The sequence below is a fragment of the Papio anubis genome, chromosome 18, assembly GCF_008728515.1.
Source record: "Papio anubis isolate 15944 chromosome 18, Panubis1.0, whole genome shotgun sequence".
Lineage (NCBI taxonomy): Eukaryota > Metazoa > Chordata > Mammalia > Primates > Cercopithecidae > Papio > Papio anubis.
Window position 1 is genome coordinate 4,387,097 of NC_044993.1, and position 17,289 is coordinate 4,404,385.

At 58.9% G+C, this 17,289-nt stretch overlaps 1 protein-coding gene across 9 annotated transcripts in view; it reads right to left on the reverse strand.

Annotated features, from left to right (window-relative positions):
- GSE1 (Gse1 coiled-coil protein) overlaps window positions 1-17,289 on the reverse strand; it is a 310,266-nt gene that overhangs the window by 60,310 nt on the left and 232,667 nt on the right. Inside the window, exon 1 of one of the 9 annotated variants that reach the window (XM_009196978.4) lies at window positions 2,360-2,380. The exons of 6 other annotated variants lie outside the window; for them this stretch is intronic. Coding sequence is in view for 2 of the 3 variants with exons in the window: in XM_003917263.5 (XP_003917312.1) it covers window positions 1,331-1,337 (7 nt within the window). In the remaining variant the exon portion in view is untranslated. Of the gene's footprint in view, window positions 1-1,330; window positions 2,323-2,359; window positions 2,381-17,289 lie in introns of those variants that run through there. 2 more of the 9 variants (XM_003917263.5, XM_009196981.4) reach the window with 2 other exon arrangements.

Below are 17,289 nucleotides of genomic sequence, written 5' to 3' on the forward strand. Positions count from 1 at the left end.
GGTTACCAGGGGTTTAGTGTGTTTTAAACGCACTTTGCAGACAAAAGATAGTTTGTAAGAGCCAAACCGACTCAACTCCGGCTGGCATCCACCGCCCAGCTGGGAACCCGGCAGGTGCTCCCACACCACCAGCATGCTGCCCTCGGATCTCACACGGACACTGCAACCAGCCCCCGGCCCACCACGTGGAAGGAGCACAGCCTCCACCCCCCCATCCAGTGGGGGTGTCGCGGTATCCCTGCCCGCGATCTGGGAACCCCCTCCCTATGGCCTACGCCTGGAGTCTCCACTGTACATTTCTAAGTGGCCCCCTGGTCCCCCACCCGGCGCTGGGGAGGGGAGGCGGGAAGCTGGGGGTGGGCGGGCGCAGGGAGGGTGAGCTCCACTCCCGCTCCGCCTCCATGAAGGGAATTTAATTAGCCTGCTGGAGAGGCGGGCGGGCGGCCGAGGAGGTGTCTCTGGTGCTGCAATATAATTGAATCGGCTCCACTCGGTCGGGCCACTCGCCGCCCATCAGCACGGCCGCAGGGCCCGGGAGGGCTGGGGGCGGGGAAGCGCATCCAGGCGGAGCAGGAAGGGCCGGGGAGGGAAAAAGGCCAGCGCGGGTGGGGGGCGGCGGATGTGCAATCCCTCTCCCACCTCCGAGGCTGGGGCAGCCATCTTCTGCGGGGGGGAGGGGAGGGGCAGGGAGCCGCTCCGCCGGGGGTGGGGGGAGAGGGAGGAGAGAAGCGGCCAAGCCCGTGGCGCGCCCTTTCCTCGGGAAGCAGGGAGTGAGGGTCACAGACCCGGGAGGCTGCGGTTCTGCCCTCCCGACCAACTCCCCCGCGATGAGGGGGAGGGGAGCAAGACAAAAACCCCAACCGGCGCGGCCCCAGTAGCGAGCCCCCCGCTTCCTTGGCCGTCACCAGCACCTGCCGCGGGGGCGCACAGCCACCCCCATTCGCTCCCTCCCGCGTCGCCGCAAAGTTTTCATTCCAGCTCTCCAGCGCCCGCAGCTCTCAAGAAACTCCCCCCGCCACCCCCATCCCCCCACTTTATCTGACCTCTAGTCCGCACGCACTTACGCACGCCCCCCGCCCCCCACTGAGCACACTCCTGAGCCCGGAGCCCCCACCCGCAGCCAGGCCGCCCAGGCTGCGACCCGCGGGCGGAGGAAGGGGGTGGCCTTTGGTCGCCTGCCCGCCCTCCCGGCTCTTATCGCCGCTCACACTCCGGGGAAGTTGCCCGGGAGCCGTTGGCGGCCGCCCCCGCAGAACCCGCGAACTTGGAAGAGAGTGCGGTGCGGGGAGGGTGGAGGACCCGCGTCCCCGGCCCAGTGCGGCGCGCTCACCTTTCATGCCAGGGCCCCGCAGCTCCGCCTCGGCTGACACATGCTGGAGCCACCGTCGCCCAGTGTTTGTCTAAACTGCTTATCTCACCCGGGGCTGCTCGGCGGCGGCAGCTCGGGCCCGCTGGGGAGGTGGAGCTTCCGGGGCCCCGGCCAAGAAACACCTGCTGCTGTCGCCGCCGAGGACACACCCAAACGCAACGCCGCCCACTCCCGGGCCACTGGCTCGCTCCCGGCTCCCTGACCTCAGCCAGCGGGAGGTGTCGGGTTTCAGCCGCAAACACACAGGCGCGCGCGCGCGCACCGACGGGCGCCCGGGTCCACCCGCCCAGGCACACGCCCCTCCCCGGCCCGGCCGGCCAGGTGAGGCGAGGACACCAGCGGGGCCGCGGAGGTGCCACCCCCACACTCCCGGGAGCCCCTGGCTGGACTGCTCCGGGGTCCCGGGGACCTTGGTGGCTAAGACCGGCCACTTGACTCTAAAAGTAGTGAGCAGCCACAGCACCCTCGCCACGTGAGAGGAGCCCTGTCTCCCAGCCGCGTCCCCGGAGCCTAGAACAGTGCCTGGCACAGCGCAGGCCCAATAATGGGCGGACGGGTAACTCCGTGTCCTGGAGGCCTTTTGGAGAACAACCTTCTTGGCGCTGGTGGCGCGTGGGGTGGGGGGAGGCGACACAAAATAGACTGTGTACCCAAGCCCCACCCCCCTATGCCTGACCTTATTACCCCAACTAGAAAAGGCTGAATACTAAGAACTTGGCCTCAAAATTCCATAAGGGACCCCATCCCCCAGTTTTAAGTAACTTTTGGGAAGGCCACAATGCGGGCCGCTGCTGGGGGTGTTCTTTAAAGAGCCCACGGCCCAGGGGCTGGAGAACCCACGGAGGCGCCGCTCCGCCAGGGGGATCATTAAGTAGCTGGGGTTGCGGTCAGAGGCGAGGTCGCCCGCCTCCAGAAACTGGCACGACCCATTGCGCTTCTGGCCTCAGCGCAGCGCCTCCCCATTCCTGGCACCCCCCCACCCTACCTCACCCAGGCACTTGACTGGAATGACTCAGGGAGCGTCCTGAAATTCCTGGGCACCCACAGGCGGCGCGGAGAGGGACTGAGGGCCCCAGCCTTCCCACCCTCGGCTCCGCCCACCCCGCCCCGCCCCCACCCAATCGCGGCGGGCGCGTCCCCAGGAAGCTCGGGGTTAAAGGGGCGGGCCTCGGGGGCAGGGGTCGCCAGGCCTCCCCCGCCGCCTTCTGGCGCCCTGGGCTGTAACCCCCCCGGGCGGCTCCGAGGCCCCGGGGTAACTCCCTCCTCCTCCTGTTCCAACACCCCTCTGATCTAGCGCGTCCCTACTTCTGAGTCCTGGGGCAAACGAGCACCCCCTGGGCGGCCGCCCCTGCGCTGCGGCTTTCGACTTTCAGCCCCCTCTTGCCAGCCCCAAACCTGCCCCGGGACATGCCCGCGCCAGGCTTGGCAGGCGCGCACGCTGCCGTCCCCGCGGGCCCGCCTCCCCCGCCTTCCTCCCTCCCCCTCCCCGCGCCAGCGCGGATTGCGACGGGAGCGAGCGCTGGGCGCCTGCCACCCCCCATCCATCTGTTCCCGATGACGCTGGCGGGCCTAGAGCATTCGGGGCCCGCGCCAGCGAGGAGCAGAACCAGCCTGTGTGCCCTCCGGGGGGCGGGGTCTGGCGGGCGCCCCCAGGCCCCGCGCTCCCCGTTCCACCTCTGACCGAGAGCACGCCTGGGCCCCGGGGTGGGGGCGCACGCAGGCCGGCCCCCCGCCTTGCACAAGGCTCCGGGCCGACCACAAACGAAAAGGGAAACGGACCGGCGAGGCCGGGTCGGGCCGTTACTGGCTCCTACCTGCGGACGCTGGCCGGCCCTGGCACGGCGTGGGGGTGCTGCTTCCCCGCACGACCCGCCAGCTCCCCGGCGACGCCCCCCCTTGAGGCCTTGGCCGGACGCTGTAATTTAGGCACCACACGGTGGCTCGGCCGCACGGCCCCGGGTGATTTATACCCGCACTGGCCCGCGGATTCACCCGGCCCCAAGCGGCCAGGGCTGGGAGGGGGAGGGGCGCCTCCACTCCTGCTGGGAGTCACGGGCCGGGGAAGGGGAGGATAGGGAGGTGTTAGGAAGGAATGGACGACTGGCCCGGAGCCTTAAAAACAAAATTCACCTCCAGGACTGGCCCAGCCCCTTTCCCACCTGGATTACAGGCGGCTGGGGGAGGGGAACAGCATGCAAATGAGCCTCTCGCACCTGGCCGGGAGCTGCCTCCGGCCTAGTTCTCCAGGTAGACACCTAGGCCCCACCTCCAGGTCTCTCACCGGGACACGGTGCCACCGCCTACTACCTTCTTCCTTGGAGAGGCCCTTGGGCCAGGGGTGAAGGTGGGGTTAGCTTTCTCCATTGGAGCAGGACCACGACGGCCAACCACAAAAACATGTAGAGTGGCCACTGGGAGGTGCATCACTCGGCTACTTTTTAGAGCCGGCCAATCCCTCCTGCGTATACATCTAGCTCCCCTGGATTGCGAGATAGATGGGTGGTCTGGTCCCGTTTCACAGATAAGGAAGTTGAGGCCCTGAGTTGCTCAAGATCACGCACACAGGTGACATGCAAGCTACGCTCCAAACTGCTCACACCTGGAGTCTCCCGGTCCCAGCCCAGTAGGCCTAGGGGAGCAAGGCGCTGCCGGACACCCCGGCAGCCGCCGGGGGGCAGCAGCGAGCCGCTCTGTGAGTCCTGGCCGGGAAACGCTGGCGGCCACCAGGCGGGCTGGCACGGGGGAGATGGATGACACTCACTGTCAGTGCGCCCGGCCCCCGGAAATTAGTAATCCGGAGCACGGCCTCCGAGTTTAAGGGTGGGAATTGCTCTCCTGCAGCCGGCGCGCTCCTCGCTAACGAGGTTTGTCGCTTGACTCCTAATTTCCCAGCACTGGGGCTAAGGCTGGCCTCCCTCCATTTCCCTCCAGGCCTGCTCCTTCTCCTCTCTCTTCCTAAGCAGCGCCCTGCCCACAGCCCCGCGCCCCCAGATAGTGCGAGCCCTTCCTGGGCACAGCTCTCCTTCCGTGGACCTCCTCCCCATCCTCCACTCCCATTTGCCTGCAAGGAGCTAGGTAGGTGCCAGGGCCGGGCCCACGGGTCATCTCCCAGAGCAGGAGTCCTGCCCTGGGGACGCTGCACGCGCTGCTCCTTATCACGGACTGTCCTTTGTGCCAAGGCAACAGGATGCTGGTGGCTGGTGCGCGTTTGCTCACACCCTGAGTCCCCTGCCAAACTAAACTGTGCCTCCAAGAGCGGAAGGCAGGCTCCCAGCCCCTCACCTGGCTCAGGTACCTGCTTCAGTGACACCTAGGTGCAAACTCCAGCCCTACCTCCACAAGTCCTGGGACCTATCAGACCTGCGCACGAAAGATATTTAAATCTTAAAAGCTTTCCCAAGGGCATGGTAGCTCACGCCTGTAATCCCAGCACTTTGGGGAGCCAAGATAGGCATATTGCTTGAGATGAGTTCAAGACCAGCCTGGACAACATGGCAAAACCCTGTCTCTATTTTTTAAAAAAATAGCTCTGCATGGTGGCGTGTGCCTGTAGTCCCATCTACTTGGGAAACTGAGGTAGGAGGATCACTTGAGCCCAGGAGGCAGAGGTTGCAGTAGCTGAGATTGTGCCACTGCACTCCAGCCTGGGCGACAGAGTGAGACCCTGTTTCAAAGAAAAAAAAAAAAAAAAAGCTTTCCATTTCAGATGAACATGAGACACCTTAAATCTACTCCCTGAGCTCAGGAACTAAGAGGGGTGTCTGGAGGCGTGAGGTCTAGAAGGATCCACCAGAGAGAAAGGGATGCCTTGAACCACAGAGGGTGGGCGGTTTTTCAATCCACAAACATACTAAACCCTGGGCTGTTTCACACTTGCTTTTCCAGAAACAAAACTGAAAATTCCAGTAAGCCTTCAGCAAGCGCCTCGGAGAGGTCAAGGTTAGCTGGATGTGATGGCACAAGCTTGTGGTCCCAGCTACTCGGGGGGCTGAGGCAGAAGGATCATTTGGGCCTAGGAGTCTGAGGCTGAGCTATGATTGTGCCACTGCACTCCAGCCTGAACCACAAAGCAAGACCCTGTCCTTTTCTGTTTTTTGTTTTTTAAAGTCAGGGGCGGCAAGGGACAGACAGCAGAGGGCAGACACTGACAGAAGGAACACTTCAAGGCAGCAAGGAAATTTGGAAGGCAAGGGGGCAGGATGACAGCACAGACCACCACGACCACTGCCTAAGCATCAGCCTGGGCCATGTCAGGTGCTCAGGGGTGCGGGCACCACCCATGACTGTCACAACCCCACTAGGTCCTAGCACAGGGCCCAGCCCTGGTGGAGGATGGATCCTGGACACGTTCTTTCTGGTTCTGCTGCTTCTAGGGCTCAGCAAGACAGCACACAGCCTAACCCAGGGTCATTCTCCACCCTGGCCAGTTGCTCCTACCATGTAAGAACTGCATGTCACCTTCATTATGTTGCCTGGACACCTTGTTCAGCGCCTGGATCCGCAAATAAGTATCAGGGACCTGGATGTCCATGGGCCAGGAGGTAAAGATCACTTCTGCCATTCACCAAGCACCTAACAAGAGCCGCGCTGCTCAGCGCATGTCACTGGAAGCCCTCCTGGCCTTGCAAGGCAGGCAGTGACCTCCATTACACAGCCCGAGTGGGGAGACCTGAGAAGGTTAATTGGCCTGCCTTGGGCACACACATTCCAGCACGAGTCTCATCCAGACGTGGCTCTTACACCTGGCAGCATTTCTCGGTAACCACCTGCCATGGTCACTCTGATTATGAAGAAAGATACACCTGCAGGGGGACGACAGTTCTCAAGCGGTTTCAGGTCTACGTGCTTACCCCTGGGCAGCTGTCCAGTGCCTGAAAACCATTTTGGTTGGGGGCCGGGGGAGGGGGCCGTTCGCTGCCTAGAGCTGAGATCCCTGGGATTCACCCAGCTGCCCTGCACGCACAGCCCACCCTCCCCAAGGCTACCAGCCCTGCTGCAGGGGCAGGGGGCGGGGGGCTAAGTCCAAAGAGGGCACTAAATCCACAGGGCACGAAGGGCTGAGGGGTAGAAGGCTGCCCAGCTACCCCATCTGCCCTCAGCCCTGCCCTAGGCATCGGTGAAGGTGCAAGCTCCCACCACTTAGATTCCACCCTCCTCTGTTTCCTGCCCTGCTATCACTGGCCCAGAAATGCTCCCCATTCTTCAAAGCCCGGCTTACATCTTATCTCTTGCAAGAAGGCTTTTCCCATCCCTGCCTCTGGAATTCATCTCTCCAGGCTGCGTCCCCCTCTTAGATAGCGACCACACAGTGCAGCGGGTCTTAAATCATGGGTGGGGGGAGGAATGCAGATCCCCAGGCCCCTCCCCTTACTGAGCCAAGGTCTCCAAGCAGGGCCTGAGAAGCAGCATCCTCCACCAGCCACCCTGTAGGCCGGGCCACAGCATGTCTGCTGGAGTCCCAGACTCCGTGCTCCAGAGCGGCAGTGGGGGCCTCAAGGGAAGAGGGGCCCCTGTCTCCTAGCAGGGACACAGTCCCCAACCCCTGGGCAGGATTTAAGATTTAACCCAAATCTGCTGAATGGATAAAGGCTGAAGGGAGAGAGGAAAAAGCGGGGCCCGCCTCTCCCTGCCTGCCCCTCTTGGGGAGGAACCAGATTCTCCAGGGATGCTGGGGGAGCCCCACCCCAGCAGTTCAGGTGGCCCTCAGTAGCCCAGGTCACCTCCAGGGGAACAGGAAAGGGTTAAGGCCTGGCTAACTCCCTTTGAGGAGTTTTCCTCTTAACCCCGGGCTGCCCCACACTTCCTGCCCTCTCAGCGCCTGGTTCCAATCCGCACCCCGCACACAGCTGCACTCCTTTACAATCAGTTAACAGCTGTTTTGCATAGATTTTCAATTCTAATTGCCTCGCTTTGTGAGCGCCGCCGAGCCCTGGTGAATGGGGACGCCGCCACCGCGGCTGGAAAGCAGGCGGGAGAGGGAGTAAAAGGAAGCCGTGTGCGTCGGGGCTGCTGGCTTTATTTTTCTAAATGGGAAAAGAATGCCCCTGCCACCAACCACCCCCGGCTCCTGCCTCTCCTACTGGACTGGGGAAACCTGAAATGCGTGACCTCACCTCTGGAGAGGTGCTCACCCTATGACCTGGACTCCCTGACCCCAACCCAGATACAGGTCCCAGAGGGCACCTTCCAGCTCCAGAGCTGGCCCAGGAGCCATGGCTCTCCTCCTCCCTCCTGCCCCCTCCTCTTCCCTCCTGCAGCTCCCCTCCCCCTCCCCCTGCAGCCCCCCTCCTCCCTCTTGTCCCCCCCACCCCAGGCTCTCCGGTATTCAGATATGGGAAGCTAATTGGACAATAAAGTTGAACAGCAAGGAAACGCACTCTCTGGAGACAGCTGGCATCTATAAAAGAGAAATATTTGCATTTAAAACCTTTAAACTTTATATGGCGAGGCCAGGCCGAGGCAGGGGAAGGGGGCTGGGGAAGCAGTGCTCGGACCCTTGATGGGGACAGAGGATCCTGGGAGTTTTGGACCCTCTGCCACCAGTGAGCTCCCCCGACACATACCCCTTGCCCTGTTACTGTCTGGGAGGCAAGTTGGCCCCTGCTAGCCAGACAGCCCTGGCCAAGTGTAAGCGTCCCAGGTGTCTGAAATCCTGGGAAGAGCTTGCGTCCACTTGGGCTGCCACAGGCGAGCCATGGGGATCCCAGGGCATCCAGGCTGGGTCCTGCACCCAACTGCTCTCCACAACCTGTCCCTCTACCGGGTCACCCAGAAGCTCCAGGACCCAGTGACGGGCCGACTCAGTGGCAAAGTAGCTCCTTCCTGGCAAGGAGATGTTCTGCCAGGAGCCTCCTCCAGTGACCTGAAGCCCTCCGCCCCGTCCCCTGCACATCCAGACAGTGCGGCTGTGTGAGGGCACCTGACCAGGTCCGCATTCAGGGCCCTGCGGGCGGGCATCGCTACACTGCACGGATGAGCTTGTGGGGCTCGGAGAAGTCCGCCGTGCCTTCCCAGCACTCCTGCTGTCTGGGGTGGGGATGCCAGGTTTTCCTTTCCTCGCATGCCTAGTTCCCATTTTTCATATTTGAGAGAAACCTGGCCAAATTTTCCTACTGTCAACATTGGTGATGTAAAGCCTGGAGAGCGTGTGTTCCGGAGTGGTCTGATTTTAGCAGGCTTTTATAAAATTGCAGCGCGCTGAGAACCCCGTCTACCTGGCAGGCCTGCTGGAGTGGCTGTGCCACGGCAGACTTCAAGGGCAGGAGCTGAAACTTCTGTGGTGGAGGTGAGGAGGAGGGCAGGGGCTGGCGGCCAAGCCCGATGGGCACATGGGTAGCTTTCAACGATGTCAACGGAACACAAACCACAGCAGAAACAGGTCCAGTTCGCTGGCAGCAGTCAGAGGGGAGCAGGGTCTCCTCCTTGCAACTTTTCTTCCCATCAGGAAACTACCTCCAGTCCAAGTGAGGCAGTCTCAGCTCCTGGGCCGCCAATGAGCCCAGCCTGCTGTTTGAGGCTTCTGATCACCTACAAAGCGGTCTTCAGTTTGTCTGGCTCCCTCCCTACGGGCAGGGCAGCACCCTCTCTACCACTTACCTCTAAAAACACCCTGGGGCCAGACGTGTTAACCCCATTCAATGACCACCCAGACAGCAAACGTTAACATGTGGCTTTGGAGAGCACAGCCGGTGGCCACCCCCCGGAGGGTGCAGGGAGAGGATGGACATGGGAGTCAAGCTGCCTGACTGGGCAAATGTCCACCCACTGCACACCCGTTTCCTTAGCTGCTGCCCTGCAAGGAAGGTGTCCCCTGCCCCCACTTCGGTGAGGACCAGACAAGACAATAGAGAGAGCCATGCCCAGTGCCTGGGACGCAGCTGGAGCTCAGAAACATTCCCTCAGATTTGCTGTGCGGAGGAAGTGGAAGGGCGGCAGCACATACAAATAAAGTTTTACGAGGAAGCACTTCTCGGCGCCAGACCAGACGGGCAGGGAGGTCGGTCACTTAGACCACTTCTGCCCTGGGACACTGGGCCTGGAGTGAGAGCAGCGGAACTCCTTTCTCCTCCCAACATTAGGAGAGGCCTTGGAATGTCACACACACTCCAAGAATCACACCAGCAACTTGTGTGAGCCCAGCCCCTGCCGGCCCCTGGCTGGTCTCTAGGCAAGGGGAGCAGGACAGCGGGTGGGGCCTGGCCAGCCACCCAAGTCCTTGGCTTTTGTAAGTATGAAGATACTGACAGCAGGCCGGGCGCGGTGGCTCACACCTGCAATCCTAGCACTTTGGGAGGCCGAGGCAGGCGGATCACGAGGTCAAGAGATCGACATCATCCTGGCTAACACGGTGAAACCTGGTCTCTACTAAAAATACAAAAAATTAGCCGCGTGTGCTGGCGGACGCCTGTAGTCCCAGCTACTAGGAAGGCTGAGGCAGGAGAATGGCGTGAACCCAGGAGATGGAGCTTGCATTGACCCGAGATCATGCCACTGCACTCCGGCCTGGGCAACAGAGTGAGACTCCATCTCAAAAACAAATAAATATAAATAAATAAATACACACACACACACACACACATACATAAAGAAAGATACTGATAGCACCCTGTCTGGCTTTCCCTCTCAGAGATGTAGTTTTTTTTTTTTTTTTTTTTTTTTTTGACAGAATCTCACTTTGTTGCCCAGGCTGGAGTGCAGTAGTGTGATCATAGCTCACTGCAGCCTCGACCTCCTGGTCTCAAGGATCCTCCTGCCTCAGAAGGTGCATCTTTAAAAATTATCAAATCAGCCCAGAGGACCATCAACGGGGGAACAGATAAACAAAATGTGGTCTCTGCATACATGGGAATATTATTCAGCCATAGAAAGGAATGGATCCTGATACACAGCGAGGCTTGAAACATACCTTCAGGTCCACTCAAAACCTTGTACAGATGTTCCTATCAGCACATAGCCAAAAAGTGAAAACCTACATGTCCATCAGATGATGGATAGATGAAGAAAACACGGTTTATCCATACAGTGAGTGGACTATGACTCAGCCATAAAAAGGACTGAGGTGCTAATCCATGCTACAACACAGATGAACCCTGAAGACAGAGGCTGAATGAAAGAAGCCGGACATACAAGGAGGATCCCATTTGTTTGAAATGCCCCAACAGGCAAATCCAGAGACAGAAACCAGATGAGTGGTTGCTTAGGGCTAGGGGAGGGGAGAGGGCAGTGGCTGCTAATGGATCTGAGCTTCCTTTTGGGATGGTCCTTTTGGTCCCTCTCTCGCCCCTGCCTTTGCCATGTGATGTGCTGGCTCCCCCTTTGCCTTCCCCCAGGATTGTAAGTTTCCTGGGGCCTCCCCAGAAGCTGAGGAGATGTAAGCACCATGCTTCCTGCAAGGCCTGCAGAACCATGAACCAATTACACTGCTTTTCTTTATAATTAAAAAGAAAAAAAGAAAATGATTTGGACCAGGACAGAGACGAGGGCTGCATATTATGAATGCACTAAATGCCACTGAACTGTACCCTTTAAAATGGCTAATTGTATGTTACATGAATTTCACCTCAACTAAAAACAATCCGATCTGGGCCGGGCTCAGTGGCTCACACCTGGAGTCTCAGCATTTTGGGAGGCCAACGAGGGAGGATCGCTGGAGCTCTGGAGTTCGAGACCAGCCCAGGCAATGTAGTGAGACTCCATCTCTACAAAAAATAGAAAAAATAAAAAATTACCCAGGCATGGTGGTACCTGTCTGTGGTCGCGATTACTCAGGAGGCTGAGGTGGGGGGACTGGCTTCAGTCTGGGAGGTTGAGGCTGCAGTGAGCCACGATCGCACCACTGCACCACAGCCTGGGCGACAGAGTGAGACCCTGTCTCAAAACAAAACAAAACAAAATCCAATCTGCAGGCCTGTGCCTGTCCCTGGGAGAGGTCAGGTGCAGGGCAGGGCCTGCAGTTTCCAGAGAAGCCCCAAGCAGACGTGGCCTTAAGAGAAGCATCCCCTGGAAATTCCCTTCTGGGCTGTGCGGATGACCCTTGGGCACTGGGGGCCGAGCAGCCACGAGCAAAGCCAGTCATGACCCAGCACATTTTGCTTCCAGGGAACTTTCCCCACTGGGTCTCCCACACCCTTCCACGGACACAGTGCCCTCTCTGTGGACTCAAGCTCTGAGATGGAGGGGTTCACAAGGTCCCCTCCCCTAGCTGAGCTCCCCCAAAGCTGCAGACCTATTTTTGTCCTCACCCCCAATTCTCCCATGCGGGGGGAAAGGCGGGCATTGTCGCCCCATCAGCTCTGAGCAGCTGGAGGTCGAGACACCGAAATGCACACACCTGTCTCCAAACAGGGCTGCAAGGCAGCTCCTGCCACCTGGCCACTCGTCTGGAAAGCGGCCAGCTGTGACCCTGGCAGGCCTGGAGGGGATGGGATGGCAGCCCAGGCAGGGGCACAGGGAAGCAAGGCCTGCCGAGGTCACCAGCTGGCTGTGGAGCCCCCCAGTCCCAGACCCCTGACCTGAGGCCAGTGTGCGGGCCCCTGTGGGGGAGGGCAAGGGCAGTCTCTGTAACCGGGCACGTCTATGGCAGCAGTGAGTACACTTCCACCTGCTGAGCCTGGACACCAGTGGACCAGAAATCTGGATGATTCACTCAAAAGCCTGGGAGGAACTGTCCTCCTTCCTAAAGATTAACTGGCTGTCCTCAGGCAGGGTGAGGGGCTGTCCTCTGGCTTCCCGGTCCGTCCACTGGCTCAGAAAACAGCCACACCCCAGACCCCCACCAAGGCCACCATCCAGAGATGGGCTACATGCCCAGAGAGCACCCAGGAGGGCGGGTTCTGGAGCAGCAGGTCATCCTAGGCCCAGGACAGATGTGGGTCGGGCAGGGCTCCTGCAAGGTCAGGGGAGCGTGCTCACACCAGACCAGGAGCGGGTCTAGAACCCCAGGCTGGCCAGGGTCCAGGGGTCTCCATTAGCCCCCAAGAAGCCTCCCAGGGATCCTTAGAAACTTTTATTTCTGGGTCCTTGCTCCCTGATTTTCTACCATATGTTAAAAGCCTTCGAAGTTCTTTTCCGTATCAGATAGCACTGGCTGGGGACACGCAGGCCTGTGAATCGGTCCACAGGCTGCTCCCGCTCGGCCTCCAAGCAAGCCCCCTGGGTGCTGTGTGCTGCTAACCTGGCCCTGGCAGCAGCCCTGGTTGCTCAGAATCAGCGTTTGTGCCTACTGTGTGCCTGACCTTCTGCCTTCATCCTTGCCGTGAACCTATGAGAGGTCAAATTCCCTGGACGGTGGGGCTGGGATCTGAACCAGGGAGGAGATTCTTCTAGAACTGCACTGTCTCTTCCCCCAGGCCCGTCTTCTCCCTTTCCCTCCATGCCGCCTCCCAATGCTCCTGACAAATGTCTTGATTAATAACCTACTGCCTGTCATTAAAATCACAACTGTCACTCGGACAATCGAGTCGCAGTTGCCTTTATCACTCGCAGGCTCGACAAGCGATGCACGCAGACAGAGGAGACCCTGGTGTCCAGGGCAGCCCCACCCTCGCCTACCGCAGGATAGACGGGCCCTGGGGACACGGGGTCAAGGCCTGGGCCTCCGCTCCCTAGCTCAGGACGGCTGCAAAGATCCCTCTGCTCTGGCCCTTGTTGTGTTTATGTCTTTATAATTTGGTCTCACAAATTAAAATAACCAAAAAGGAAAGGTTAGAGGGACAGAGTTGTTTTCACCGCGAGAAATTCCTGGTGTTGAGATTTTTAGCCAGCTGCCTGCCGGCCCCGCGCTGAAGGTGAGCGTGGAGGCGGTGGGTCCCCAGGTCATCCCCACCTTGATTCCTACCTGCTCTGCCTCTTCCCACAGAGCCTCTTCCCGCCTGGCCTTCCTCTGGCCTGTGTCTTCGAGCTCTGGTCCTGAAAGGCCTCCTCCCCACCAGCCTGGCCCCTGCAATCCCACGTTCCCTGGCTGCCGTGGGCCTGGCAGACACCCATGGCTGCCCCACCCCAGGTGCCCCCTCTCCTGGGGCTGCTCCCCTCCCACCCCTCAGACCGCACCTTTCTCGTCTTCCTGGTGGGCCCCTCTCCCTCAGCCTGCCTCTGGGGCTCCCACAGGCCTATTTCCCCTCCGAGACTCCCTCCTGGCCCTCAGGACTGCACTAGGGGCATCTGGAAGCGTCTCACGGTCTCTCTAGACTCGCCCAGCCCCACCGCCCTTCCCTGGGCCTGCTGTATCCTCCCCCAGCACAGCCCCATCTCCTCTATTCAAATCCTGACCTCTTCCTTCAAGCCCTGGCTTAAAATTCTGCCTCCTCCAGGAAGTCCTCCTGGATGGCAGCTCTAACCCCCACTGGTGAAAACCGACCTTCCATCCTCCCACCCAAGGGTTGCTTTGGCATTCTCACTTTCTTCCAGGCGCTCACTGAGCTGAGCCATTGGAGAGGAAACTGAGCTAAATGAAATCAAGAAGCCCCTAGGAGGACACAAACCCTCATCAGCGCCAAACAACCCTCCTGTCCCCAAAATAAACCCAGCCAAAAAAGGATGTGGGAACCTCCTGCAGGATATGCACCATGCCGTCTTGTCCTGGATTGCTGAGTGCCTTTCCCCAGTTGACAAGGATGGGTTTATTTCATCAACCCTCAGAGTCCCTACATCTGTGCTGCTGCACCAGCCCCTCCCCTCTTCGTAGCTGGAGTGTTTTGCAAAGAGCCACCAGGAAAACCAATGCCGGGTTTCTGGTGTGTGTGTGTGTGTGTGTGTGTGTGTGTGTGTGTGTGTGTGTGTGTGTTTTGTTTTTAACAAGCCTCCCAAATGATCTTAGAAGCACACAGACATACACACCAGAACCTTCCTAGCCACGCCACTGCCTCTCAACACCAGCCTCTCACCCAGAGTTCACTCTCCTCTCCCATGAAAGACAGTGGTCCTTGAGACAGCCCTCAGCCTGGCCTTCCCCATCAGGCCCGGGTGACATCTTCCCAGCCCCTCCCCTTGGCCCACACAGAGGCATCGAGGAGGCCCAGCCCCCTCCCTCCAGCTCCGCTCCCTGCACAGACCCCCTGCCCGGCCATTTGAGCACAGGGTGGTCACAGCCCAGCTCAGGAGTTCTACTCCTGGCTCAGCCAGCAAATTGCTTCGCGACCTTGGGAAAGTCCCCACACTGCTCTGACCCCATCTGTGAGTGTTGCCGTTAATAACCCAAGGTGGCACCTTAAAAGCAGGCTCAGCTCAAAGAAGCCACGTGGACGGGGCGGGCTTGGAAGAGGAAGGACCCCATGGCTCTCTAGCTGCACATGCGTAGAGAGTACCCGCAGCCGCCCTCGGAGGCCACAGACACCCAGAAGGGTAGCCAGGCACGGCTTCAGGGGGCTCACACAGGAGGGACCTTGCCAGGTCCTGGTCACAGGAAGGACAGCTGCCGCCCTCCCATTTTAGAGAGGAAGAGTCTCAGAGCCTCGCCCACGACTGGGGTGACAGCCTCATCTGTCTTCCAGGTGACAAGTCTCTGTTGGCCAGGCTGGCAGTGGAACGATCATAGTTCACTGCAGCCTCTAACTCCTGGGCTCAAGCAATCCTCCTGCCTCAGCCTCTCAAGTAGCTGGGGAGACAGACGCACATCCCCGTGCCCAGCCAGGTTCAGAGATCTTAAGAGGGAGAGAAGGAGAAAGAGAAAGGAGAGGGTGGGGCCTGCGCATGTCTCTTCCATCTCTTTCAACTGCCTCAGCCTGTTTCTGGCAATTCTTCAGGTCCAGAGAAGGCCACAGAGGTGAGATGCAAACGGCTTGTGATCACAGGTGGCCTGGGCAGCACACGGCCGGGAAGCCAGATCCCAAGACACACCGCACTTCTATTGACTCATGATCCCCAAACTTCACTTTGCACAAGAACCAGCTGGTCCCATGTTACCACCCCCACCTCCCTCACCCACATTCCAGATTGGGGGCAGGTCTAGGGTGGAGCCCAGGAATCAGTATTGTCCACAGGTAGCCCCTGTCCCGGCTCTGAGGGGGTGCTTGGGGCTCACCCCTGGAGAACCACCCCATGACACCAGCTCATCTTGTCATCTGACCTGTGGCATGATCCTCTTTTAAAAATTAATTGTAATTTATTTCTTCTCCCCCGCCTCTCTCCGCAAGAATCTGAAGCAGCGTCACCAACCTCTGATATCGAGACATGTTTATTATTTTTATGGTTTCTCAGGAAGCGCCGGGTAACTCGAAGGGGAATTATATTCAGAGAGAATTGGGTCCCCAGTGTAAGTCAACATTATTCATTTAACAACTTCTATCGGCGCACGAAGATGTGAGCAGGCCTTACCCGAAGATGTCTCCTGCGGTTACTGGAAGATTTAATTCACAACATCCAAGAAAAATAATTGAGGGGGAGTAGGAGACAGAAGGGTATGGAGCAGGGCCTGGGGCTTGGCAGTTTCTTGTGCCAACCACTGCCCCGATGCTCCAATCACCGCCTGTGGGCTTTGTCATGGATCACAGACCACAGGTCCCTGCTCCAGCAAACAGGGGGCCATGTCCTAATCCAGAGGCTGCAGAACGGACGAGGGGGCCAGGACCACAAAGCCTGTCTGGACAGAGCTTTTGAAAGAGGTGACAGCCAAGGTCCAAGCAGCCAGCCAGCCCTCCCAGCTCTCAATGGTTGGGGGATGCGGCCCTTACCCCATGCCTACTTGGGAGACCCACGTGGCCTGGAGCCCCTCTTGGCCTGCCTGCCCGGAGGGCATCTTCCCTTGCCTTTGCTGCAATGCTCCTCAGTGGCTGAGGGAGCCGGGGGTCCGGGCACTAGGGATTAGAGGTTCCTGCTCGGCTGTTTGCAGTGCTGGTGCCTTCTTAAGCACATTCATTGTAAAGTACACTGGCAATCTCTGAAAGATCAAAGTTGGTTTCTAATACGCATTGTTTGGAGACAGAATACCAAACACGGAGAGCCAGACACACGGCTCTGGGACGGGGCTAGGCATTCTCCTGAAAGCTGATGCCCGCAGACAGGGCTCACCGAGGCACAGGGACAGGCCCTCGTGGGCAGCCTGCCCGAACTGCCCTGCGCGGCTGGGTGGTGGCAAACCCAAGCACAGCATATGGGGTCCCAGAGAGCAGAAGCCAGCTGCAAAGAACCTTCTGGGCCCTCTTGTCCAGCCTCTCCTCCACTGAGAGATGAGAAAGTGCAAAAAAAAAAAAAAAAAACCCACCAAACCTCAGGCCCGGGAGAGAGAGCAGAACGCCCTTGCCTGACACTGTGTTCTGCAGATGGGAGACACCTTCTCCCTGAGACAGTCCAGGGCCAGGTTCCAAGGAACCGCATCTTCAGGGCACCAGTCAGTTTGGTATTTTATGTTCTATTTTCCACTCTCTTCTCTACCATTCCACAAGAAGCAGGGCACCCTTCTGAATACCCTGAGGGCCGATCTCTAGCGGTCAGAAAGGTTAAGCACCTGAACCCGAGTCACACAGCAGCAGAGAAGATCACAATTCCAATCAGACTCCCAGCTCATTCTCCTATAGCGTGAATGCAAAAGGGTCTAACCCGAGACCAGTAACAGCTGAGGGTGGCCCATCTTTTAGTTATTGAAGAGTCCAGCCAGGCGCCGTGGCTCATACCTGTAATCCCAGCACTTTGGGAGCTCAAGGCAGGCAGATCACTTGAGCCCAAGAGTTTGAGACCAGTCTAGGCAACATGGCGCAACCCCGTCTCTACAAAAAATACAAAAATTAGCCAGGTGTGGCGGTGCATGCCTGTAGTCCCAGCTACTGGGGAGGCTGAGGTGGGAGGATTGCCTGAGGCCAGAAGGTTGATGCTGCAGTGAACTGTGATCTCACCACTGCACTCCAGCCTGGGGAACAGAATGAGATCCTGTCCCCCAAAACAAATTAATTAAATGTAGTAAGAGAATCGGTGTGACTAAACTTGTAGAA